We start from the raw sequence: 26255 nt of genomic DNA on the forward strand, positions 1-26255 counted from the left end.
TTGGGTCTACTCAAAATGACGCATCGGCAAAAGCTTTCGGGCTAGATTCCCTTCGGGGTTGATGAGCCTTCGGACAATGTAAGCCTTCAGGCTAGCTAGAGTCCTTCAATGTAACTGGTGTGGGTCTGCTTTAACCCTCTAAATATTTCAAAAAAAAAAAAAAAAAAAAATTACTACAAGCATACAAATTTGCAGTGACAAACAGATACTATGATCTCTAGTAGTGGGTCTCAAGTATGAACTCTCCAGTTTTCAGTCTTTATTTGATCTCGTTTAAAAGTGAAAAAAAAAAACGAAATTAAGTTACCTCCGAAATCCGAATGTTTTAAAGAAAGAGTTGTACAAATTGTGGATAGGGCACTAAGGTGTCGAATATCTCACTAAGCTTTACCTCTCCATGACTATCTGTAAGGTCTGGGAAATAACCGAAATACTGATATAGCACTGTCACATTTGCAGAAGTTTTGTAATCAATTTCGACGGCTTCATATCCAAAATCTCAGAACAAATTTTGACAAACATACTAACATTACTACTTCTAATGTTCTTTCAATCCATCCATCAGTTGGAGGAGATGCTGATAACCAATCACAACTAGTGAAGAAACTTCCAAGTTAGCCATATCTAAAGCCTTGTTTCTCCCAGAAGAAAGAAGGTACTAAATCCCTAGGATCAGGGTCAAGAGCCCCCATCCTTTGTGTCCGCTTTAAGGTTTTCTTCTAATAAAGTCAACCAACAATTGTGCTTGGAAGGATCCATAATATATTGTTCAGTAATAAGAAAGGTTTTGGTATTCAACAATAATAAGGTTACTGAAGATGATTACTTAATAATCACATTTCGTATGACCAATCCCAGAAGTAATCCATACGAGTATTATTGTACGGGGTCTTTAGTTAAGTGGTAATACCTTTGTCCGCTGCAGATACAAAATGATAAGAGGACTTCCTATAAACCAGGGGTAGATATTTAAAGAGATGCATCATACAAGTGAATGAAGTAAACCAGTTGGCCTAACGATGTCAGCAATTATATACACAAAACTGTTGTGTGAAATAACAGAACGGGCTGAATTTCTTGCAACTCAAGCTTTGAAATTCTGTGCTAAATATCAATTGGTCCAGCCAGCCGGTCATACACAGCAGCTATATATTTGTAGCCACGATCACTTCTTTCGCTGCAAAACTCGAAGAAAAGAAACAACGGAGATCTCCTTTATTCATAGATGAATCATCAACTAGAGAGCCTCCAACTAAAGATTACCACGATATTGTACAACTGCAGAGCAGAATGTTACAGTTCGAACTTTTACAAATTTCACAACTGCTAGGAAGACTAGCCAATCCCATCCCATCTCAACTTACATAGCAGAGCTAAGAAAAACTATTGAGATAGAGGTGTACATTTTATTTCCAAAACCCTCAAGTGCCTATTTTACAGTTTAAAAAGTGTGATGAGCAGAGAGAGAGAGAGAGAGAGAGAGAGGGTGCAGACACGTTTACTCTGGAGAAAAATCTGTGAACTTCTTAAATTAATACAATAATGACAGAGCCAAAAGCTAAAATTCCTTGACATACGTCGGATTCAACAATATAATAGTGTTTCAATGTGTCTGCTTTCAACCTCTTCACCGTATTCTTTTCGCCACTTGTTCAAACTGACAAGTAAAAAATGATCCTTGATTGTAACTCAACTAACAGAACGGCCCAACAAGTGTCTTGAATACATATTTACTCTCTCAGAAGCCGACAATAGAAGACATCATTAATTGTTTTTTTTCCGAAGAACTACTCCCAGACATGTGCCTAACTAAAAAGAAGTGTTTCTAAATGGTTTGCGTGACTCCCACTAATCGCATTGGGTTACTTGTCAGACACGAGAGGGATTATTAAGCTGCAAAAACAATAGTACAATTGATTCGAAGTTTCATAATTTGATGTGCTTAGAATAGGTAAAGTAACCCTGTTCAAGACAGAACAACTTACCATACAAAATTGGAAAAAAGAGCAACTATGCTTGAACCTCATGTATGACGTAAGTCTATTCCGGTAGCCTCAATCGATTGTAGAAAACCAAGAAATGATAACCAGGAGCCCAATACACAAATCCAACAACTGGTCCCCCTTTGATGTACTGTAAAATTGAAATAAAATAATAAATGAAGCAACTCACTATCAGTACTCCAGAAAATGCGGGAAGAAAGAATGTGAATACAAAATACTGAATAGAGACCAGTGGCCTACTGGTTAAGACTTCGGAGGTTGGACTCAAGGTCTTGGGTTCGAATCCCGCCTTCACACGACTAGGGAATAAAAGTTCTACCGATCAAAAAAAGTACTGAATAGAGACTAGGCTGACAGTGAGAGTTAATCTTTAGAAGGTTGATCCCCTCCCTCCTACCCTCTCCAACAAGAATACATATACACACATAAAACGAGGAACAATAGCAAGAGGAAAAATCATATATTCTTTACACATATTTATGATTATAATCGACTTAGATCACACCGGAGTCCTGACTATCGGATAAACTAACACCAAACCTCCCACAAATACAGGCAATAAATGAGAGAGTGAGTAATGATTCCTGAGCTGACAGCAAAGTATAGAAATTAATAATAATTTTCCTCATCCTAATAAAATTATCAATGGTAAGAACTTCATTCTGTGCAACAGACAACCAAAAGAAAAAGACATCACATAGGACTCCAAAGAGAATCTCTCCCATTTTTGCCACTAGTCCATAGACAATAGCCATTTTCTGTGTCACAACAAGAATATTTCTGACCCTATCCAAGAGAGCACCAATAGTCGCAGTATCCTATCTCTCGTGGCATTGTCAATTCCCAGATTTACAAAGGTGACAATTAACTACCTACAAGAGATCTGAATGGGTCCTACACGAGATCTGAATGGGTGATTATTAGAGGCTAAGATAGCGGAGTCTCAGGAAGTCCAAAACCAATGGTCCCAACATCAACCACCAATCTTCCTATTGTAATATTAGTTCTATATTTCTGTTTAGTCCCATACTTGGGCCGAACCTATGTACATTGTAACTCTGTTATTATAAATAGAGGATGGGTCTCACTTTGAGACCTAACTTTTACTGCCTCTCTTTCTACATGGTATCAGAGCCTTTATAGTCTTTATCCGTCATGATAAGGGATATAGTGCAATACCCAATACAATAATAGGAGCAATATGGAACGTGTGAACTAGAAAGAAGGCAAAGGATAATACCTTGATGCGAGAAAAATGTTAAAATTGCCAGAAACCATAATAGGTTGTCGGAAAAATGTTATAAATGCCAGAAACCTACTGGAAAACAGTAAGAAGCGGCATAGGCGACAGGCAGCAAACGGCACAAGCAGCACACGATGCTCACAGCTCAATGGCACAGGTCAGGAGCAACATGCATCGCTTCCCGGGCCATGAAGAAGGAAGGGGGTGGTGGCGGCTAGGGTGGTGGCTGTTATTTGTTTTTTGCTGAGTCTTTGAAAAGTTGGCACGCTTGGTTGGGCCATGTCAACTTTAAGTATCTATGTACTTTATTTCCTGAATTAATAAAAGCATGCACAAATACTCTTTTTCATTGTGATACTCGTTTTTTGTCTAAACATGTGCGTAATTTTTATATTCCTCGCATTTCTAGATCTCCTTGTATGTTTGATGTAATTCATATAGATGTTTGGGGCCCTTCTCCTGTAAATACCCTCTCTGGCCATAGGTACTACGTGACTTTTATAGATGACCATACTCGGTGTACTTGATCTATTTACTTCGCAGAAAATCTAGGGTTTTCCCTGTTTTCACTCAATTTCTCCAGCTCATTAAAACTCAGTTCAATATCGTGGTTCGCGGACTTCGGTCTGATAACGTGAAGGAGTATGTTTCCAACGAATTTGTAGCCGGTCTTAACCAATAGGGTATCCTTCAGCAACTGACCTGTCCTTATACACCAGAGCAAAATGCTGTTGCTGAAAGAAAAAATCGGAGTCTTATGGATGTAGTTCGGTGTTTGTTGCAAGGTATGCATGTTCCTCAGTTCTACTGGCATTATGCGGTTCTTACCGTTGCTTATCTTTGAAACTGCACACCTAGTAGAGTTCTTAATGGTAAGGCCCCTCTTCAGGTTGTATACCCCAGTCGTGTTATGTTTCCCATTATCCCCCGGGTGTTTGGCTGTGTTTGCTATGTTCATGATAAGAGTCCTATGCGGACCAAATTGGATGATAAATCCATTCGGTGTCTTTCTAGGGTATTCCCCTATGTCCAAGGGGTATCGTTGTTATTATCCACCTAGTCGTCGCCACTATCATACCAACGGGGGCCTTTTTACTTTGGCGAACTGGAATACGTGAATGAAATAAGCAATGTTTTAAATAAATAAATAATAAAAAGAAAATCACCCCTTCAAGTTTTCAGTACCATCATAGCATGTCGCTAAAAATGCTAACTTCCAGAAGGTATGTGAGAAGTAAAATGTTCATTCTCATCAAATCTCTATGGGAGAGGTAATTTTCCCTAAATTTTCTGTTACTCTTGTTTAGAAGCCTAGATAATGGTCTGGGCCTCAAGGCAGTCCTTGAGATCACTCACAGTAAAATCTGTAGCGTAGGACTAATAAGTAGAAGATATAATCAAACCTTTCCATCTAGGATGACAAGTTCACCATCAACCCATCGTGGACTCTTGAACCCTGATTCAGCAAGCCTGCCTTGTCCTTTATATCGGGCAACCTGAGCAAATCATATAATAATCTTGAGGGAAGGAAATAAAAAGGAGAGCATAATTACTTCTTACAAGTTAACAATTACCACTCCAAATTCTTCAGGGATAATCCCTTTATGAGGTAGCTGATATTGTTTGCCAACCTTTGCGCGGAATGCTACCTGAAAAATTTTAAATACATCTATTGTGAAATTTTGGGAAGCAAAAGTAATAAAAAGATAACAGTAAGTCAATAATAGGGAAAGAAGAAGACAAAAATAAGGTAGAAAGGTAAAATTAATAATAACAAAGAAAAAAAACAGGAGGAAAAGAAGAGACAACCTTACTCCAATATAAAGAAGGAAATTTCAAAGTAACCATACAGAGAGGACAATACTCTTATTACAATCTCTTGATCTATCTTCACCCCAAAACCAGTCAAATATGTGTCAAAATTGAAGAGCACAATGACACTATAAATTCCAAGAGACTAGAAACCCAAATGCAAAACATGACATTCTGGGAACCATTTGAATTTAGAAACACAATTTATGCCCAGGTGCCAAATTGACACCCGCAATCTCGTCAATTCTCCCCCGACATTGGCTACAATACTCTGCCTGTCCTGTTCATCCAGAAGGTGTTGACCATCGCCTTAAATGCATAGTCACCATCCAGGGGTATGGCCTTTGAATATATAGAAGCTGACAGCCCCACCTACATGTTTCTATCAGTCACAGAAACATGTATTACTTGATTTCATATATTTAACCTTCACATGACACCATTATGATCACTCTCCAACTCAGGGCAGGCAGAAGTATATGTACTTTTTTGTAAACAGAGAGCGTTATTAACTCCAAAGAAAACTGACCAGATCTCATGCAATTGAACATTTTGTGAAATTTACATTGCTACAAATAACTACATATAGGCAAGGAGTTACAACCAAACAAATCCGTTCAAGGGCTGCAGTATAGTGAACTTGTACAATGTCCTATCTAGTAGACATACAAATTCACCTGACCAGCTGGAACGCGAGGATCTCCTGTTAACTTTAAGGCCTCCACATATTCGTAAAATTCCAAATTGGAACGCTTCTGATTCACACCATCCTCTTGCCACTGACCAAATTTCCGGCTCAGATGAATGACTTCTGAGGTGTAAAGCTCTTGTGCACCATGTGCACCAATGTATAATCCTAATCCAGAAGAGATGTCCAAAAATAAATGCTACAGTAACGTTTGACTCGATGCCAACATATAAACATGTGAATAATTATTTAAATGTATAGAAAATGCACCGGTACTATAACAAAACTACTCAGGACATTCAGCATGTTTTAAATCAAACAGGTCAGTAAAATCACCATTGAGAAGATCTGGAGTTTCTGGTATCTCAATACGATTAAAACTTGTGGTTCCAGATAGAGGTTGACGATTTTTAGCTTGACTAAGGGTGAGACTTATCAATTCTTCTACATCCTTAAGCACCTGCAAAATGATAAAAAGAAGTGAGATGAAAAGAAGCAAACACAAAAGTAAATTAGATAGTCAAACTCTTAAGAAAAAACCAAAGTGTTTTTTTTTGGTTTGGGGTCGAGATATAAATTAAAGATAAACACGTGGTTAGCTAGGTTTACTACGTCTGAAAACTATAACTAGTGAACACACAATCACACATCCATAATAATATCAATTCTTCAGGTGCTTGGACAAAAAAAATATTTTTTCGTATTATTCTTGCAGAAGAACAGATGGCCATTCTTTAGCAAGTTATCCAAATCATTGACATGGTTTCTTCTTAATCGAAAATATCAAAGAGTCATTTCATGATACAATCATATACTAATGATACTGCAGTAAGTGATGTTCGAGATAATGTGAAGATGATCATGATAAATGACTGCAGAATAATACATGAAGTGATGAACCCATTTGAAAAGTACGGGTAGAATTAAACCTTCATGGGTATCTTCTCACGATTGAGGGCAAACTTAGCGAGATCAGACATGACATGGTTAATACTACGTTGACCTTGAAGTGCAGCAGTTTTGTCTGGTGAAGCAATCCCTTTACGACCAACTTCAATTTGTTTTTCATCTTTTTCAACAGAAAATGAAAATGATACACGATCCTTCCGCTCTAACCTGGCCGGCACTCGAAGAAATGTCTTAGCATGTCTATTGCTGGATGGTTTAGGTAGACGGCCACCAATTACAAATTTAACTGCCATTTGACTTCGATCTTTGCCACTAACACTATCTGCATCTCCAGCATCTACTTCAATCTCGTCTTCGTCTTGGTGATTCTCAGCTTTGACAACATTATCGTCATCAGTGTCTATAATCTCCAGCTCCACATCTTTTTCCTCGTCATCTTCTTCTTCCTCTTCTTCCTCCTCTTCTTCTTCATCGTTATCTTCTTCATCTTCGATTATCTGTTCAATTACCTCAGATATAAGATCCTTATCTATGTCTCCGGGAGTTGTAACTTTCAAGACCGTGACCTTAACAACAGGGGTCATATCTTGCAGAATATTCTGAGAACCAGCCAGTCCCTCAGCCATATCAGAATCATCATCTCTATCTTCAATATCTTCGGTGCTTGTAGCAGATCGCTCATTTTTCGCATCAGTGGATCCATTTAACTGGCTTGTGTTGCTGCTAGGATCTAATAATCTGGAAGAGGGTGTTGAATCCGTAGACTTTCCACCATTTCGCTTCAGGTACACGGCCTGCAAGTAGAGAATAGAAATCAGAAATGTAATTGGCCGTCAAGCACAAAGGTTAATTACATTCACAACTATGTCATGATAGTCTTACAAAATTGTAGTCAAATTTCATGACACAGAATAACAAAAAGCTTTTTGACATGAAAGTTACATATGAGAAGAAAATTATTCTCAGTTAAGAGATGAAAGGAATTTTTTTCATAGTAAAATCCTAAGTAACAATGACATGTTTCACGTGTGTATCGGTACCCAACACAGGTTTGCAGTATCTGCCATGACGAAATACCAAATAAAGAGGTATCAGGTATGTAACCTTCAACATGTCATGTGGTGTACCCAATATCGACATGTACCCATGAATGCAACATGGATTTTTTTTTTTGAAATACGGTGTCAATGTTATGGATAAAAACAAAACGTCAAATTTTGACAAAACTGGAGAAAAATATGCATCGTAAAGTTGAAAAGATGCAACCAAGAAAAGCCGTAGTTTACACTCACCATCTATTTATTATTACAGCATTGCTAACCGTAAAGCAATCAAATTTTCTGAGTGACTGATGTAACATTATCAAGCAAACATCTTTCCTATATCAGTCAGCGAAACATTAAGAGACAAGCATTAGTTATTTCTTCCTGTAAGTGGAATCGTTCCAATCTTAATATGGGATGCAATAATAGAAATGTAAACAAAGATCAGAATCACCTCTCCACACTTCCACAGAAAACATAAAGGAAAGTTTTGGCAAATATAATGTTCAGAGCACACAATTAACAAAAAAAATAATTAAAAAAAAATGCAGAAACAGAGGGGCAAAAACTTAAAGTTGGCTCACAGTTTCATACAATCATATGTCAGTAATCCTCGATATATTATCAGGATATCCTAGGAGTATGACATATACCTGCTGCTTATATTCGCCTTTGGAGCCCATGGTAATGAAGATTTCAAACAGGGGAACTCCAGGAGCAGCTGTAGCAAGATGCCTAAGAAGGTAGTGTGAGAGTAAGTATTTCACCCTTCATAATATGTTACACTTAACACTCACAGACATAACAAGCAGTCAGCACTGAATGACAAATTGTCACTGAACACATCTCTAGTCCAATTTACAACTAGATCCTTCTGACATGACCAAACTAACAAACATAGTCCCTTAAACTATGAATTGCCAGGCAGCCAGAGATATATAAACTTATTTATTAATCTTCTGAATGTTCATTTGCTTTTATTTTCATTTTTTTAATTATTTTATAGCAGTGAAAGTCTTGGGCCCAACCTCATAGAAAAACCTCCCAAGGCTTTTGTTTTCCTTTTTTATATCATTTTGTAGCAATTATTTTTCAACTATAAACCCTTAGTATCCCCCATTCCTGGTGAAGGTGGGATTCAACTCAAGACATTAGACTTAACCTCCAAAGGCTTTACCTTATTTGAATTTGTGCACATGCTATATTGGTATTATAAATACCTCGAAAATAGTGAAAAGATCTATATAAAGTTTAATCCTTTATTTATAGCCCAATTATTTCTTAATAAAATATGCAGGAATGAGAATACAAGATATGTGGAAATAATATTTCAATTTTGTAATCCAATCAGCTTGAAAGATTGAACTCTTGCAATGTCCCAAACGAACTATTGCATGCTCAAACAGCTTATGTACAACAGAAAAAACGCCACAAATGCAAACTAAAAACTGTTCATCTGAATCTTATCGTAGCATGAGCTTCTTTCATCTAGTGGTTTATCGTAGCATTAGCTTGTGTCTATTCACAAAATACTTTAAGATAGCTAAGGAACTTTACTAAGTCATGTCTTTTTATCTTACCGAGGACTAAAACTTCTTGCCACATATCGTCCATGTTCTACGCCAATACAAATAATCCGACCATAAGGATCATCTGAATCTTCAGAAATGCCAGCCCACCAGCCCATCTGTAAATGAGAAGTAACAGACTAACTTCATTATAAACATAATGAAACAGGTAACCGTGACCATGCATTACATTTTCGAAGTCAAAACAAGTTATATCATTTCAAAATAAAGTCCCAAAAATTATCGAAGGTACAATCACAACTTTTATTCAGTATTTAAAAAAGGAGCATACAGAAATTAAAAAACCAGGACAGACGAATTTATACCCTTCACAGGAACTCTAAAATGCAACAATTGTTTGATACGTAGCATACTTCTTATAGTAAATGAGCTATTAGACAGAGAGTGCAATCCAAAAGTATACCCAGCAAAAAAAAGAACAGTCTGTACTACAAATACAAACCTTCCAAAGTGCTCAAATGAGGTCAACTAAATCCCAAAAAAATCTAACTCAGCCACTCAGAGAAGAAGAAAAAGACAAAGAAGTATATCTTCTTCTTTTTTTTGCTCGGTAAAGGTGTATATATTAAAATTAAAATAAAAAAGGATGAGATATCCTTATGCGTACAAACAAGAACGGTGAAAAAGAACCAAAGGGGAAAGAAACCAGAGAAAAAGAAGCAAAACGAAAAACCTCTATGGGAGTTCTCATAGCATAATGGACTCCCATCTATAGACATAACTCTCAAAAGGTATTGTCCGGAACTCATCATAAATGCGCAGCCAGAAGCAAAATAGCACCTTGATGGTCAACACCACCTTCTCCCTAGGCAAAGACACCCCCTAAAAAATGCGGTTATTCCTCTTTAGCCATATACCCCATAAGATAGCAAAAAGTAGCATATTCCATACGCGTCTCCCTTTATGAGAATAGACATCCAAGTGCCATGATGTTAGTAAAGCCTTCATTGACTTAGAGCATACCCACAAAACACCTGATTCCACCTGATTCCGAGACAAAGAAACACCAAATACTCCAAGAAAAAGGACATCTAAGAATGATATGACTGGCCGACTCACCAGCCCTCAAACACAGAGGGCAGAAATTAATAAGCATCTCTTTAATACGCCTTTTCCTAAGATTATCCACAGTCAGAATCTTGCCTAGAGATGCACACCATACAAAGAAAGCAACTTTCAAAGGGACTTTAGAACACCATATAATATGACTCAGGAAATCATGCAACACTCTCATACCTAGACATTGAAGCGTTGAATGAAGGATGGAATAAAATGATCTACAAGAAAAGATTCCCTTCTTGTTGATGAGCCACAGTCTTTTATCTATATCCGGTCTCACATTAGGAATGAGTTCCAACTTCCCTATAAGTGCAGCCACACTAACAATGTCCCTGTCACAGAGAGCCCTATATATCCCAAGGTTCCAAACAATCAAACCATTATCTTCCCGCATGAACCAGCGAACTGGTTTATTCTTTGAGTCAGATAGAGCATATAGCCGAGGTAATGACATCATCAGAGTTCTCTCCTCCAACCAAACATCCTCCCAAAAGCGGATACTATCCCCACTACCTAGGCTGTAGCCAATGTTCTTAAGAAAAAACTTCCTGACCTTCTGAATCCCTTTCCATATTCCACATCCATAAGCAGTATGAACAGGCCCGCTCTCCCAGCCTCCATTTCTTTCCCCAAACCGAGACACAATAACTCTCCTCCAGAGACTCTCTCTATCCTCCCCAAACCTCCAGATCCACTTACTAAGAAGCACTTGATTAAACTGCCGTAGACTTCTGATACCCAGTCCTCCATCATCTTTTGGCTTGCAAACCCTGTCCCATCGCACGAGGTGAAATATGTGTCTATCATCGTTGTCGTCCCATATAAAATCTCTCATGATCGATTCCAATCTGTGTCTATCATCGTTGTCGTCCCATAGAAAATCTCTCATGATCGATTCCAATCTGTGTCTATCATCGTTGCAGAGCCACTTACAAAGAAGTATATCAATGACATTGAGGCTTTCTCCAATGAAATAAACCAAGACACTTGAAAGTATCATCGTCGTCATTAGTAAGTTCGGATTTTCGGCAATTAATGAAAATCATCTTTCACCACTTCTTTATTTAGTACAAAAAAATAGATGAAATCTACGAATTTTGTAGCATCTTAACAAGAGAAAAGTGTATATTACAGGTGTTAATAAAAAAGAGATAAAATCTATGAATTTTTATAGCATCTCTGGCAGGGAAGTATCATATCAAATCAAGGTGTGTAAATTTCATTTTACAAAACAATACCACATAAGCCAATAAAAAAGGCATTTGCAACGAATGAGATTATGTAAGATATATAAAATAAAAATATGTAATTATAGTATATTAGATATTTTGTACATATACATAATGCCATGATACATCTATAAATTTTTTGAACTCTTACAATAAACAATTTACAATTATTCCCGATTGGCCGATTCATTAAAAATGTAAGTCGTTGGATTCTCAAAATGGAAACTTTACAGTATTTTGCTCTAACCCAATACAACACCCTAATTTGCGTCTTAAATTTATTTCCATATTTTATATGATGTTTAGGAATTTTAAGAATTATGTTTAGTTTTTAAGTTATTTAAGTAATTTTCAATTACAACTTTAGGTACTATTTAATTTCATATTTCAGCTAGTATTTGATTTCTAAATTGTTATTTTTAGGTTCCTTTTTCTTCTACTTCTAGGTTCTCTCGACCAACTTTTCATTTTGATTTTAATAAAATTTCAAATTTACCGATCAAATTTTTTTTTTTTTCTTTTACAAACTAAATATATACTATTGATGAACCAGAGTTAGATTACAGCAACACTAAAGTTCATTAGCAAGTAGCTAAGTACTTATACCATTTCCCATACCACCCATAGGACTACCCCAACAGACTCGGGTCCCACAATGGAGACTGAAAAACAGACCCAAGGTCAAAATTACAGGGCATAACACCAACAATACAGAACAGCAGTAATGAGACAGCATCACAAAACAAGAAGCATCCAACACAAACACCACCCTAGCTACAATAACCTAGCCAGTTGTATTTCTCCTCTCCTTCCAAATGTTATTTGATAAGTCCAAGTTTAATTTCCCCCCTCCTTCCTTATCATCATAATCTTTAAAAAGCTCTACTATCCTCTGACTCCAACCCCTCTGTTTCTACCTCCTTGCCTCTCTATCAGTTTTTGAACTCTTCTGTTTCTTACGCTCTAGCACCCCATCTTGTACCCAATTCCAGTATCTACTCCTCGCCGTATTGGTTTATGAATATTTCCCTTAATCAGATCTTTCTTATTTGAACTGACCGCTCTCGACACCATCTCACCACTACAAACTTTAAATGCTTTTGAATGTAGCCCAACAGTATATATATAGTAACTAAAAACTACAACTTTTAATCTATTGCTCCTATGTTTACATCTTCGGGTTCAACTTGTTAACCATACAATGTCACAACTCGCAAATGTAAATACAGAGGCTTTGATATGTAACAAACATTGGCAGAAAAAGGAACAAGTGTTACACGTGGTTGAAAGAATTACTGGTTCATTTTCAACTTTCAAAGTATAATACCTTTTGATCCAAAAGTCAACTCTTTAAAGGAAAAGTATAATATACATTACAAAATAAGGAACACTCGCGCCTAGACCTTTCCATTGAGACCAGAGATGAACAAAACACCTATCATTTCTTTTAAAGTGTTTTTACGCTTTCATAAGTGAGCAGAATTGTGTCGCAGGCATAATCATCGTGGGCGGGCCGAGGCATTGTTCCAAAGGCACGCCCTCACGGGAGAGCGGAGTGGGGCCAAGGCATGGCTTTCATGGGGGCACCGAGGTATTGTTGCCAAAAGACACGAGAAGCCACTAGTCTTGACATATAACAGGAGGCGAACTTGCTACGACAGTTATGATAAACATACCATTCACGTATACACATCTATAAAAGAGAAACTAGACAAATTCTGATTTTGAAGTTAGATAATAGCCTCATGTTTAATTGTAAGAAAAATCCATTGGTCCACATATGCAGACACGAGAAAAACATATGACAACTATGCAAAGTATAACATGCATATCAGCATGTGCATTGTATTCGTAAAAGACATTGACATCATAAAATAACTCACCAATCCAGCACCAGCATGATCTCTATAAAAAGCAGCATCCTGGTAACGTCCTTCCTCTATGGCTCTCTGCAACAACAAAGTATATCACGACAAGCTCCGCAAAAGATAAAAGAGGAGAGAGAGAGGATCCTACATTGAAATGATTAATCACTCTTCCAAGGGTATCATTTGCGGTTGCTGCTGCAATTGCCACCTTCAGTTTTGCAGCATATTCATATTCTTCTCTATAAACAGCATCACCTAGTTGGGACTGTTGGTAAAACCAAAACACCATCAGCATAAAATGTTCTAGAAAAGACAAATTTGTTGAAAGAGACAAGCAGCAGCATATCACGAATGTCACAACACATCTACCTATATGTTGGCATCATTGTGATTTATTAACAAAATTGAGTAAAGGGGTGATTGTGAATCATAAACCTTTAAAACGGAAACAATTTTCTCCTGCTCTTCGACTTGTACAAAATGCTTCTTCCACCTTTCCCAATCCCATTCATCATCGTCAACTTCTTCTTCTTCTTTCTCCTTCACCTTCTCTTCCAAACTCACTCCAACATCATTACTCCTGTTCAAATAATCTTCAATCTTCTTCACAACACTTTTCACAACATCTCCAAACTGAGAGTTCCAAGTCTTGTCATTATTGTTACCAGAAGTACCCTCATAACTACTACATCGACAAAGAAAAGAAGTGTCATAACACACTCTATGAGAATGGAAAGATGATTTTTTTAGTGGTGGAAAGTGGCGGGAAAGGGAAGAAGAAGTGGGGCTTTTGAAAAAAGAGGTGTTGTTGTTATGATGACGTGGGATTTTAGAGGAGTCAGTTGTGTAGGGAGAAGAAGAAGAAGAAGAAGGGGACTGAAATGGCGTGGGGAATGGAGCAGCCATTTTTTTTTATTTGGAAAAAAATATGAAGATGAGATAAAATAGGCCACGAGTGCTAACTTAGATAAGAATCAGTGTCGGATTTGCTCCAATGATATAAAATGCCGTGAGATCTCGTAAGGAATCGGTGATAATAATAGCATTGATATGTGCCCAATTTTACTAGTATACTGCATTGCAGTGGGGCGTGAGCGGAGCATAGCACTTCGTTAATTATAATTATTATAAATTATATTTTTTAATTTAATTAATTATAAAAATGTCACTCGTTAAATTAATTATTATTTAATTATAAATTTTCTTTTGAATTTTTTTTTTATCACCACATTTGGACTAAAATTAAAAGACTTTGAAAAAAACTCAAAATGTTAAGATAAAAAATTAGGCAAACCACGTAACCATGTTTAGTTAAAATATTGAAATACTATCTTCTATTAATAGGAAAGTGATTGACAATTTCAAAGCTGTGAATTTTTAAAAAGAAGAGGCCAATGCTAACTTTGAATCCATTGAAATGTTACTAAATGAAATGGCAATAGATAAACTGAGGCGATTTTCACATGGGGATCTCAGAAACGTCTATGTCAAATTTCTCTTTTAAAGTATGCTTTGGTTACTATGGAACTGTCTACAGAGGTCAGTTTTCTAATGGCATGCAAGTAGCAGTCAAGGTTCTGACAGAGAGTGAATTTAATATTTATATTCGTAAATGAAAAAAATCAATTGGATTTCACATAATTACTCCTTTGTTTTTGTTTTTTTTTTGGACTATATCATGAATAATCTATGATTCAAGTAGCCCTTCAAAATATTATATTTTCAGACATAATTTTCAAGCTATGTTAGAACAATATACTTAAAAGTCCCACAACTTAAATTGTCGTATGATAACACAAATTTAAGAATTCCAAAAAACATATTAACAAAATAAGCCTAAAACAAACAAAATAAGTCTAAAACAACCAAATATCACAACACATTACTAAGACTAAAATCAAATTAGCTGTACATCAACCTCGTTTTTTCTCCATTTTTAATTTTTTTTATAGTCTCCTTTGTAATTTCAATATTAAATCATATTTCCATGTTATACCTATAAAACACCATTCTAAAAACATAATATATACAACAAACTAAGATGTATAACACTATTCAAAATTTTGACAAAACTTTCTCTGTAATTTCAACATTAAATCATATCACCACGTTATACTTGTAAAACACCATCCAAAAACATAATACATACAACAAACTAAGATGTACAACACCATCCAAAATTTTGACAGAGCCTCCTTTGCAATTTCAACATTAAATCATATCTCCACGTCATACCTGCTTTCGACTTTTACAAAAAACTAAGATGTACAACACCATCCTTCCACAAAAGTACATAACAATTTACATTTTATAAGTTCAAAAAGATAATACATACAACAAAATACGCGTAAAACTTTACAAATTGTTTCATTACAGAGCTCTCACTCTGCAGTTGCACCAAAACATATGCAGCAAGTGTCAAAAAATGTTCTTCATGGTTCGTATTTGTCGAGTCCCTACACAGATTTAAAAAAAAAAAAAAAAAACATCAACTTTACCAAAGTAATAAAAAAAAACCATTCTTCAAGGTAATGACAAACATTACTTCAAAAGTAAAAGTAAGATAATTGTAGGCTTAACCGCAAATGTAAAATTGAACTTAAGCAAATATAATATACATATTGCTTATCTAACTAGATAACAAGAAATATTGTAAGTGCAAACTAGCAAAGTTGGTAAAACTTTTGGGTGATGATACCGGAGGTCTAGGGTTCGAACCCCACCACACCAATGAGTTATTGTTCTCGTTTAAAAATATGCTCAAACAAGTGAGTCAGCTCAACAAATACACCCAAAATACATTAGGATCCACGCGAAAAGTAAACCACATACTTTAAGAGACAGGACAAGTAACAACACATGATATATTAATGATAATCTTACCCTCCCTAGAATACGAACTCCAAAGTACCGCGACCAACATATTCTCGCGACAAAGACTTATTATGGTCATCATCACAGGTTACACATCATCATCATCTCTGAAGTTAACATAAACAAGTGAACACATCTTATTCCTTCACCCAAGGTTATGGATTAACCATCTAGATTCCTTATTAATCTACTTATTTTTAAGTTTCGATTCGTTGATGGTTCAAACTCCTGACTTTTAAAGCCTTATCCTAGTTAAAACACTTTTAGCACAAAGACCCAAAATGGATAAAGGCGACTTTTGCAATATAAATGCGTGTTTCGATTACTTCGGCATTTTCCTTTTATGATGTGAATTTTCATCTGTATGATCATATCTCTTCATTGGGTATCTGTGTATCGTTAAGTTTAGAGAAGAAAACATAAATCAAGGAAACTTCAGTTTAACACTTTTCTATTTCTTTTGGATTTCTTGCTTTTAATTTTAAGACAATCCTCATAGTTGTGTGTTTCTAGTTTTACAAACCATAGCCTACACATTCTGTTGTCAACCGATCAACATGCATTCTTAACCTTTAGATACCTTGACAAGGCACACAAACAACAAATATGTGGCTAACGAATGAGAAGTGAAATACCTTCAAGTATCTCCCACCTACATAAATAGGCGTTCTATAGCAATGACACGTCAAGCAGCATGGTTCTTTGACCTGGAATAGATACAAACCAAAATAAGACGGGATGCGAAATTGTTGAAGGAGGATAAATTAGAGTGTATCCCAACGCGTAACATGGATGCAGTACAGAGGATTTGAATCATGGTGATCTTATAAAAACTAATGTTCATTTTCTATGTTGGCAAAATTACACCGACAAGTGACAGCACTATCCACAGAGATACTATAGGAGCAAATAGGAATACCTTCTCGGTCTTTGAATTGAAGCTCTCACCGTCTTGCAAACCATTAAGCGATGTGTCCATTGTGACCCTACTTCACCACTAGCATCCTCAGAGCATTCCAGCCCTTTGTACATCGCTTCATCGCCTCCGTAGAAGAATCATTATTGTGTTTCAAGCTGTTTATAATAGGCCCAGAAGGTAAACAATTAACAATACCAACTGTTGATGGATCAGACATACAAAAAGACTTGTTTTTGCCTACCCATTTGTCCCAAAAATAAAAATAAAATAAAATAAATAAACCATAATAGTAATAATGATAATAATAATTATAATAAATCTCTTTATGATTTCATGATTGATACATTGTATATGAACAATGTTTATCTGGTTTATAAAAATCATGGGGCCAAAAGATATTACTAGAGTACATTCATCAGGTTGTATCCAAGCTTCTTTTGGCAATCAAAGCATAAACTATATGCAGCATGAGTAATAAAGCAAAGAACGAAAGTACCAGAAAAACTACAACTGAGAAGTAAAAGTGAAAAGAAAAGTAATTCGCATTTCATTTAGAAAGTAAGGCACGCAAACATGCCTGTTTTTCTTCTCTTGAAATCTTGGTTCCTGTCCTGACAACCCATAAGCCATGATGATGCTTTAGTTTGAGTGTATGTCAAACAAATATGGAAAGAGCCAAGTGCATATTTACCAGTCTGGAAATTGTCAAATTTTAAGGGATAAATATGATAGTTATGCACATCCCTTCTTGATCAGTAAATAAATTCTTCTCTTCTAGCGATACACGGCCAATTTTATCAATTTTTTAACATCCCTTCTTTCTCTGGCAATGTTTGATTGGATCTTTCCATTAAGGAGTATTTTATTAGTTTAACGGTTTAACCTACAAAATGAAAATCAGTATCTTCTCTAACAATAACATACAATGGGGTTCTTACCAACAAGGTCTCGAGTGAATCTGTCACTGACATTTTCAAAGCATCTTTCAAAGAAATGTGTTCAGCTAGAAGCTTCTCCTCTTGGCACCAAAGCTCGGACCGTACTTGTTTTTTTCATGCACAACCTGAATTACAAATGAACAAATCTTTCAATACGTATATCACCATCATTACGACTTAAATGCAGAAGATAAACTAATATTACCATATAACATTCTCGTTTGCAGAAATAATTGGCGGTACGAAGATCTCAAAACAAAAGATTTCAATCTCATGACACTCTTTCTTTACCATCTCAGTAATTGACACTGTGAACTCAAAACCTGATCTTTTACTTTCCCATAAGTGTGACAAAACCGCAATATGCCTAAACAAACACCGCAATAATAAGGTGATTTCGGCCAAGAGAGGGACGCCAAGTATCTGAATCATGAGACGAGTATGATTTTTCAAGAACTGAATACAAATACGATGACGAAAGCAATGAGCACGAATAAACACGTCCAGAAACACCAAACAGTCTCAAGATACATCGAACACATACCTGTCAGTCACATAACAATTTTGCATCAGTGATATATTATAATTTTATCCCAAAGTATACAAAATATGTATTATAAGAAACATATTTTGTCTAACTTTAGGCATTAGTTTAAAGGTACATATAGATGAATCAACTATAAAATGCAATCACGAATTAACATACCGAGAATATAAAAAAAATCTCAAGATAAGTGTAGTTTCAACTAATGCTTGTAGTTGACATGTGGAGCAAACGACTCTCCTTTTGTAATCGACCTTTAAGACCAACACATCTTCCAATTCTTTGCAGCCTATCTAAAGTGAACATAGGGCTAAATGCTAGATCACACAACTTTCTAGTACGTGACAAAGCAACAAATGTCAAACCGAGGCTTTCTTTTTCACCAATATCTATCACAGCCTGATCAAGAGTGAGCCTTTGACTTTTATGAATTGTTATAGCCCAACATAAAACTAGAGGAATTTGAGTTCTTTGGCATGAAGTATCATTTGTCTTCCAATGAGTTGTTTGTAGAGCAATTGGTATTATATTAGAATCTGGACGAAACTTAGGACCACGGTAGTTATCAAAGTTAACCATGACCGCAAGAGGAATATCTTCTGGTGATTTGCAACCATTTGCATAGACAATGTCCACAACAATGCCCATTGCACCATTAACCAGACCATTGTGTGTGGGAAGGTTTGATCGAAGCATAACACGTGCACCAACTGATAAACACAAAACTTTTTCCAAGCCTTTCACATCATTAGATAAAGCCCTGGAAGCAGTATCACAATTATTTTTTGATACAATTCGAGCAACAGGTTTTCCAAGCTCAATCAGTCGATTGAGATTGTAATCATGTGCAGCTTGCTTGGTCGGAAATAGACGCAAAGCATATTTGAAGGTGTTAATTTCTTCCGCACTGAGCGAGGAAAAGTATCTAGTTAGAAATAATTTCCAGTCATCGATCATGGATGTTCCATCACTGAGTCTCATCAATGCTTCTCGGAACAATACTTGCCTATCCCCTGCTTGTCGAAATATATGAGACAACCGAACACATTTATCAAAAAAAAGTGTACATAAGTCCACCATATAGTTGCTGAGGACTCCCACCTCCTTTATACAATGTCCTATCGCATACAGGAGGTAACTGACGCATATCACCAACAAGGAGAATAGAGACATTACCAAATGGCTCATTAGGCCCAAAAATATCTCGACAACGACGGTCAATATTCGCAAGCATAGATGTTCTGACCATGCTATATTCATCAATAATGATGAGTTTGGTGTCTTTAAAGTCCTCTTGCATACGCTAACATTGATCACCTTCAAAAGATTTACATTTTTTTGAAGCATTTTGTTCAGTTCTTTGTTCAGTTCTGATGGCGAGTTCATGGTGTATGGTTGCACCTCCAATATTAAAAGCAGCGACTCCAGTTAGAGCCATGACACGTACTGCTTTGGTTGATCTAAAAAATCCAGTAATTGAATGCACAATTGCATTTATGAGAGTGGACTTCCCCGTGCCTGCACCACCACAAACTATCATATATACGAATGCATGCTCGACATTCTAGTGCTCGAATAACCATATCATGTGCCACTCTTTGTTCAAGAGACAGTTCATCAAGGGTTACAATAAGAGGTTCAATGTTAACTTCTTCTCCACTACGCAAAGTATGCACAAATTTTCTTTCACTCTCCATGTTTGGATATCGATATAAACCTTCAGCCCAATTGTGTGAAATATCAAAGTCTCGCCTTCCTAATTTGACATTTTCCCCAGGGACAAACAAAGGCCCCATTGCTGCTGCCATCATCCATTCATCTCGAAACATGTTTTCCATATCATTCTCTATCTCAATATCATCTTCGAATTCTTCATCAATAGGTTCAGGAAGAATTATTGATAGGTGTTCTCCGAAGCCCAAGTCCATGTACCATTCTGACCATAGTATGAAATCCCCTTTTGCTTCTTTCAGAGTCCGAAAAGGGTGATGAATCAAGATTTGTTGACGACAAAATGATTCCCATTTTTCAGTGTTTGGTAGGATGTCACCATCCAGTTGTGGAACCAAACGCACAATTGCATTAGCTCGAGAAGTGTGCCAACCCTTCCGATCAAAGTAGTGTCTTTTCGCCATATCGAGGAGGGATGTATTTTCATAGCAAGGAGGTCATTGCATATATCTTCCTACAAAGCTTGGGTCTGTTCCAACAATCTCTTCATCTTCGTCCCCTCTTCTACAACATAAAGTTGATGCTAACATGCTCTTTTCACTTATATTTAAAAGGACAAACTTTCTTGATGATCGTACCAATGGGTACCCCATTAACAAATGACTTACTTCTTGGACAGAAATATCTCTTTCGGATACACTTTTCATAAGCAATCGCTTGAAAGCAGATTTTGCATTCTGACATGGACGACGAAGATCTTCAATAATTTCTCGTAAAGTTTCTTTGAAACTCTTTGATGCAGGCTCAGATTTTGAAGCATACTTAGCAATGTAATTTACTACAGACTGCACCAAAAGGACTGGTGACCAATCAATGTTTGCACGCCAAGTCTGCATAATTTTTCTATTATGGGAGCAGACTAACTCATCATTCCGCCGCCCCATAAACCGAAACATATTACTGTTAGGCGGATCTTCAACAATCTCCGATTGATCAAGTACATCAAATGGATATCTAAAGCGGCATCCCATCTGTTTCGTTGTTTTATGTAAACGTAAGTAATGGTTTCCACATATGCTATGTCGCATGACCCAATTAACCAATAAAGCATAGTCATTTTCGTCTGTATCAAGATTCAACTCGAGTGGCAAAGTACGCGCACAAAGATGCTCTTGCATATTTCTATCCATGCTAGGATCTGGATTTACAGTGGAAACAAGCCTATCAAAATATTCAATGCCATTTGATCTAACCTCTGTGCTTATACCTATCCCACTAACATTTGGAGCATCTCTTAGCCAAAGAAATCCATGAATATGACCACTGCCACGATTCTGCCACTCAAACCGGTACCAATGATCAACCACAGAAAACTCATTGCTTAAATATTCCTGAAAGAAATTAGATACCCTGGCCTGAAAGAACCATGCGACGACACTTGGATTTTCGTTAACCAACCTTGCATGTCCCCTCCTTTTTTCTAAAGGAGACAACCTGTAAGTCATATAATTCAACATGTCATACCTGTAAAGATCCTCAAATAATTCCTAACTCATAGCCAAGATATATTAAAATGGTGTACAACACCATCATTTCAAGTGCATTAGATGGATCCAAAATGTGAAATAGTTCTGGCCATTGCATGTCAGCAACACTGAGTGTGAAGAATATCGTTGGTGGACCTAACTGTTTCACCATGGCTGTTAACTCTTTCAACCTTGTAAACCAAAAAGCACGAGTACCACGGATATTCCTTGCAAAGTAAGAAATGCGATTGACTAGTTGTTTGTCACCAGATGAAATCATATCTCGAATATCTTGTATTGATAACTCTGCATCTCCTGGATTCTTTCTCACGAAAACATCACCCAATGCAAGTGCACGCCACCTTGATAAAGAGTTCCATGCAAAGTACCGAAATCTTGAATCTTTGGCAAAACGACCATCATCGTACTTCATCAAATATTGAAAGTATTGCAACGGGTTTACTTTCCTTTGACAAGCTTGCCTCAAATCAGCATTGCCGCAAGGAAACAAGGTTGGAAAAGCCATATCAATGTATCCGGGAGTTGAGAACTCATTAATGATCTCTGTAGTGAAAGGCATATGCACATGTGTTTGATCTGCATTTGGAACTTGCAATGCCCTTAAGAGACATGCTTGTTGATTAGGTTGCGGCAGAATAGCAATAGTACCAGCAGCATGAAAATCATCAATGTGGAAATCTTGGTCCAGTAGCTCAGGTAGTCCTTGAGACTCATCTGCCTGCATATGCACTGCTTTGTCTCCATTGTTATGATCTCCCAAACTTTCTCCAGCACTTGGGATGTCTTCTGGTATCCCATCTACTGGAAGTCTTTCTAGAGTTCCGTCATCAATAATTATATCACCATAGTGCCGATGATATTTTTTCAACCAAACCAATGCTTCACGTACAAACTCGCGACGAACACGAAATTCCTTGCTTGTATGTGGCCTGCCCCTATTAACAACTAGTATTGCAGATAAATCAGTAGGCTTGTATGGCAAAACAGTTGCAATTGCGTTGACATCTTGTGCAAAGTTTATTACATTACCACCATATTTGTATTGTTGACCTTTAACACGATATACAGACATCATTGGGTGCACTCTAGCAATAAGAATTCTTTCTAAATTTGTCAAACGAGCCAATTCTAGAGGCACAATACCAGGATGCATTGAGTTATCCACACTGAACATGCTTGCTTGGTAGTTCCCTCGCTTATCTAACTTGCAAGAAGAACATATACCTGCAGAAAAATTCAAATTAGGGAATCTTCTTTGGCATCTAAACAACTTAACCATAGACTTGCAAGAAGAACAAATACCGCAGATATCTTCAAATCAGGAAATCTTCGTTTGCTTCTGGACAACTCAACCATACAATATCGTTACATGATTTTCAGAAAGCTTGCGCATTGGTATGAGGTAAGTAATCATTCACAATTTGTGTTTGAATAGTCATTTCACATCTATTGTTATCTCCAATACTCAATTGTACATGGGATTGTGGTTGTGGAACTCGTCCATGTCGAGCAACTATCCGGCGGGAAAGTGCAACAATTTTGCAAGAAAATCTTTGGTGACCAATTCTGTGAAGAACCTTTCTATTAAACACACGTAGTGCATTATGAACAGCCCGTTCAACAGGGTCTTGATTTTCAACTATTAGTCTTCGACGAGCTCTACGTAAAGCTAACTTGAAACGATGTACCTCTGCTGTTTCATTTTGGTTGGACAAGTTGCGTCGTGAGGTATCAATATCTCGGCACAAAGAACGTTGCTCAGTTGTCTGATTTGTCCGTGCTCGCTTTCGACGAGAGGTGTCAATATCCCGAATAACAGCACGTTGCTCATTTGTTAGTTTTGAACGTGCTCTTTTACGTCTAGCAGAATTTTCACCTCTTCTAATTTCTACTCTCTGACTTTGTAATAGACTTTGTTCTTGACCTGGTATCCTCTGAATAAACATAGAATTTTTAGGTTGAGTTGTCTTTCTCATATTACGAATCCACTGTCTGAGAGGACAATTTTCATCTAAATCATCAATCCTCTCCCCAATCCCATGCAAATAATTTGTATCACGGTTTTCAACACTGCAATTACCTCTAGAATTGAAGTTCCTTGCTGATCTGATATCCTCTGAATAAGCCTAGAATTTTCAGGTTGAGCTACCACCCTTATATTACGTATCCATTGCCTGAGTGGGCAATTTTCATCTAGATCATCCACCCTCTCCCTTTGCGAAAATATTTCTTCATTATCTCCAACCCTTTGATTACCTCTAGAGGATTCTGGCCGATCATGTATCCTTTGAATAAGCATAGAATTCCCAGGTTGAGCTCCAACTCTCTGATTACCTCTAGAGGATTCCGGCTGATCATGTTTCCTCTGAAAAGGAGTATCTGGCATAATAAAGGAGACAAAAGAAGTACGTCTAGATCGAATTGCACGTCTTCGAGTGGTTGGATATGAAATTTCATCCGCTAGACAGTTTAATCTCCTGATATCTGCTGAAAATTGGGCAAAAGAGTTACGTGGTCGACGATTATGAAGACGCAGCCGAGTAGTTGGTAGTGGAGTACGTCGATTCCGATGACTATAAAATCGACCAAAAAACCTATCAACTCGGTGCTGACTACGACGACTATAGAATCGACCAAGTAACCTATCAATTCGGTGTACTTGTACTGGTAAACCTCCTTCCACCACTTCCATTGGGTATTCAAACACCGAGACGAGAAAAGGAGGGACGAGTGGCAACCTTTCTTCCGTCAGTTTAATTGCAATACCTACATATTTGGCAAATTGGACCATTAAAAAGTTTTATGTTTTGCTTAGAGTTTTTATTCCTTTTATCTCATGGGAAGTTAACTAAGGGAAAAGTTTAGTAAACGAATAATACTAACATGATCTCAATATGGTCTAGCTGCGAAATGCCAAGTAGTATTGATTTTCATGTAACCTAACTAAACAAAGAAAATGTTGTCTCTACTCCTATTGTATAACCTATCAAGTCCAACCACTCAAAACTTATCATTTCAACCACGGTGGTCATAAATGTTAAAAACTTGCAACATATGAAATATAAATATGATAAGTTATTTTGTGATATCTAAAAAAAAACAGTGAACTTTGTACTATTGTTACATGACGTATAAATGCATTAATACTAACTAATGTATAAAAAGGAGTTCAGAAATTTTAGCGCATGAATTATACATGAATTATATGAAAAATGCATGAGTTATATGACACCACATCTGACAATCATATAAGTTAGAGGCCAAGTAAATAGTAGTCCCAATCATTCGTACACATTTGAACAAGCAGCAAACCAAATTCGAATGAAGGCATACCTCTTTCGGCTCAAATTTTTCCAAGAAACATAAAGACGTGGAACCAAAAAAACCAACAGAACTGATCCTGCAAGGACAAAACAAATAATGGTTGTCTTGTAACGCCCCAAAACTCGAACAATTATAAAACTTGTCATAACCTGAAAATTTAAAACAATATACTTCTCATTAATTAACTCAACTACTTAACCGTCTCGACAAATGCCAAAGCAGTTAAATAACCGGTTTAAAAAATGAGATCACTGCAACAGTAGGACTTAGTACACTGAAGAACTTGAATGTCTCAACTAATGTCAGATCATCCAAGCACCTCGTACAAAACCATTACCGAAAACACATATTAAATATATATTTTCAAGTCCCATAGCTATCGAAAGGTTTACATCATTAACAAATTTGAATGAAGACATACCTCTTTGGACTCAAATTTTTCCAAGAAACCTAAAAACTTATAACCAAAAAAGACCAACAGAACTGATCCTGCAGGGACAAAACAAATAATGGTTAGCTTTGGGAATATATTGTAATGGAAACGGCTAGTGGACTCGCAAATGATTAATACTTATTAATTAAAAAAATGAACGCATGAATTACTATAAGACACAATGAATGCATGAATTACTATAAGACATCACATCCGACAATCACGTTAGTTAGAGCCCAATTAAATATTTGTTCTAGGATTGGGATTATAACAAATTCGAATGAAGACATCCCTCTTGCGGCTTAAATATTTTCCATAAAACAAAAAGACTAGGACCAAAAAAACTGTACCTGCAAGTACAAAAAAGATAATATAATCTTTAGCTCCATAATGAACTCTTTAAGGGAAACACGTAATCAACATAACGATTTGACATTTAGTTTCTAAATTGTTTGAAAAAAGGTTGAGTAATAAAGTTAAAATACATTTTCAAATAAATATGACTATATAATGTCAAAAGTTGAACTTACATGCATGCATTTGCTGTATAATCAGCATAACG

At 36.6% G+C, this 26255-nt stretch overlaps 1 protein-coding gene and 1 long non-coding RNA gene across 6 annotated transcripts; both read right to left on the minus strand.

Annotated features, from left to right (window-relative positions):
- Nucleotides 1-807: 807 nt before the first annotated feature.
- On the minus strand, nt 808-14380 carry EX1 (UvrB/UvrC domain protein (DUF3506)). Of its 5 annotated transcripts, none has more exons than XM_086566175.1 (12): nt 13879-14379; nt 13592-13708; nt 13459-13524; nt 9279-9385; nt 8352-8433; nt 6676-7449; nt 6083-6206; nt 5736-5914; nt 4821-4895; nt 4650-4742; nt 1986-2133; nt 808-1177 (listed from the first exon to the last, which is right to left on the minus strand). In XM_086566175.1, the coding sequence occupies exons 1-11, from the start codon at nt 14347-14349 to the stop codon at nt 2041-2043; spliced, it is 2181 nt and encodes a 726-aa protein (XP_086422301.1). In that variant the 5' UTR covers nt 14350-14379; the 3' UTR covers nt 808-1177; nt 1986-2040. The 5 variants fall into 5 exon arrangements, with proteins under 5 accessions (XP_086422301.1, XP_086422304.1, XP_086422300.1 ...); XM_086566174.1 differs by having other exon boundaries at nt 927-1893; XM_086566176.1 differs by lacking the exon at nt 808-1177 and adding an exon at nt 1193-1278 and having other exon boundaries at nt 13879-14380.
- A 1351-nt stretch (nt 14381-15731) lies between these two features.
- Nucleotides 15732-17026, minus strand: LOC147492644 (uncharacterized). Its single transcript, XR_015200415.1, has 2 exons — nt 16953-17026; nt 15732-15899 (listed from the first exon to the last, which is right to left on the minus strand). It is a non-coding gene; the product is annotated as an uncharacterized LOC147492644 (long non-coding RNA).
- Nucleotides 17027-26255: the final 9229 nt, after the last annotated feature.

This window comes from Coptis chinensis, chromosome 6 (assembly GCF_015680905.1).
Source record: "Coptis chinensis isolate HL-2020 chromosome 6, ASM1568090v1, whole genome shotgun sequence".
In the NCBI taxonomy this organism is placed as follows: domain Eukaryota; kingdom Viridiplantae; phylum Streptophyta; class Magnoliopsida; order Ranunculales; family Ranunculaceae; genus Coptis; species Coptis chinensis.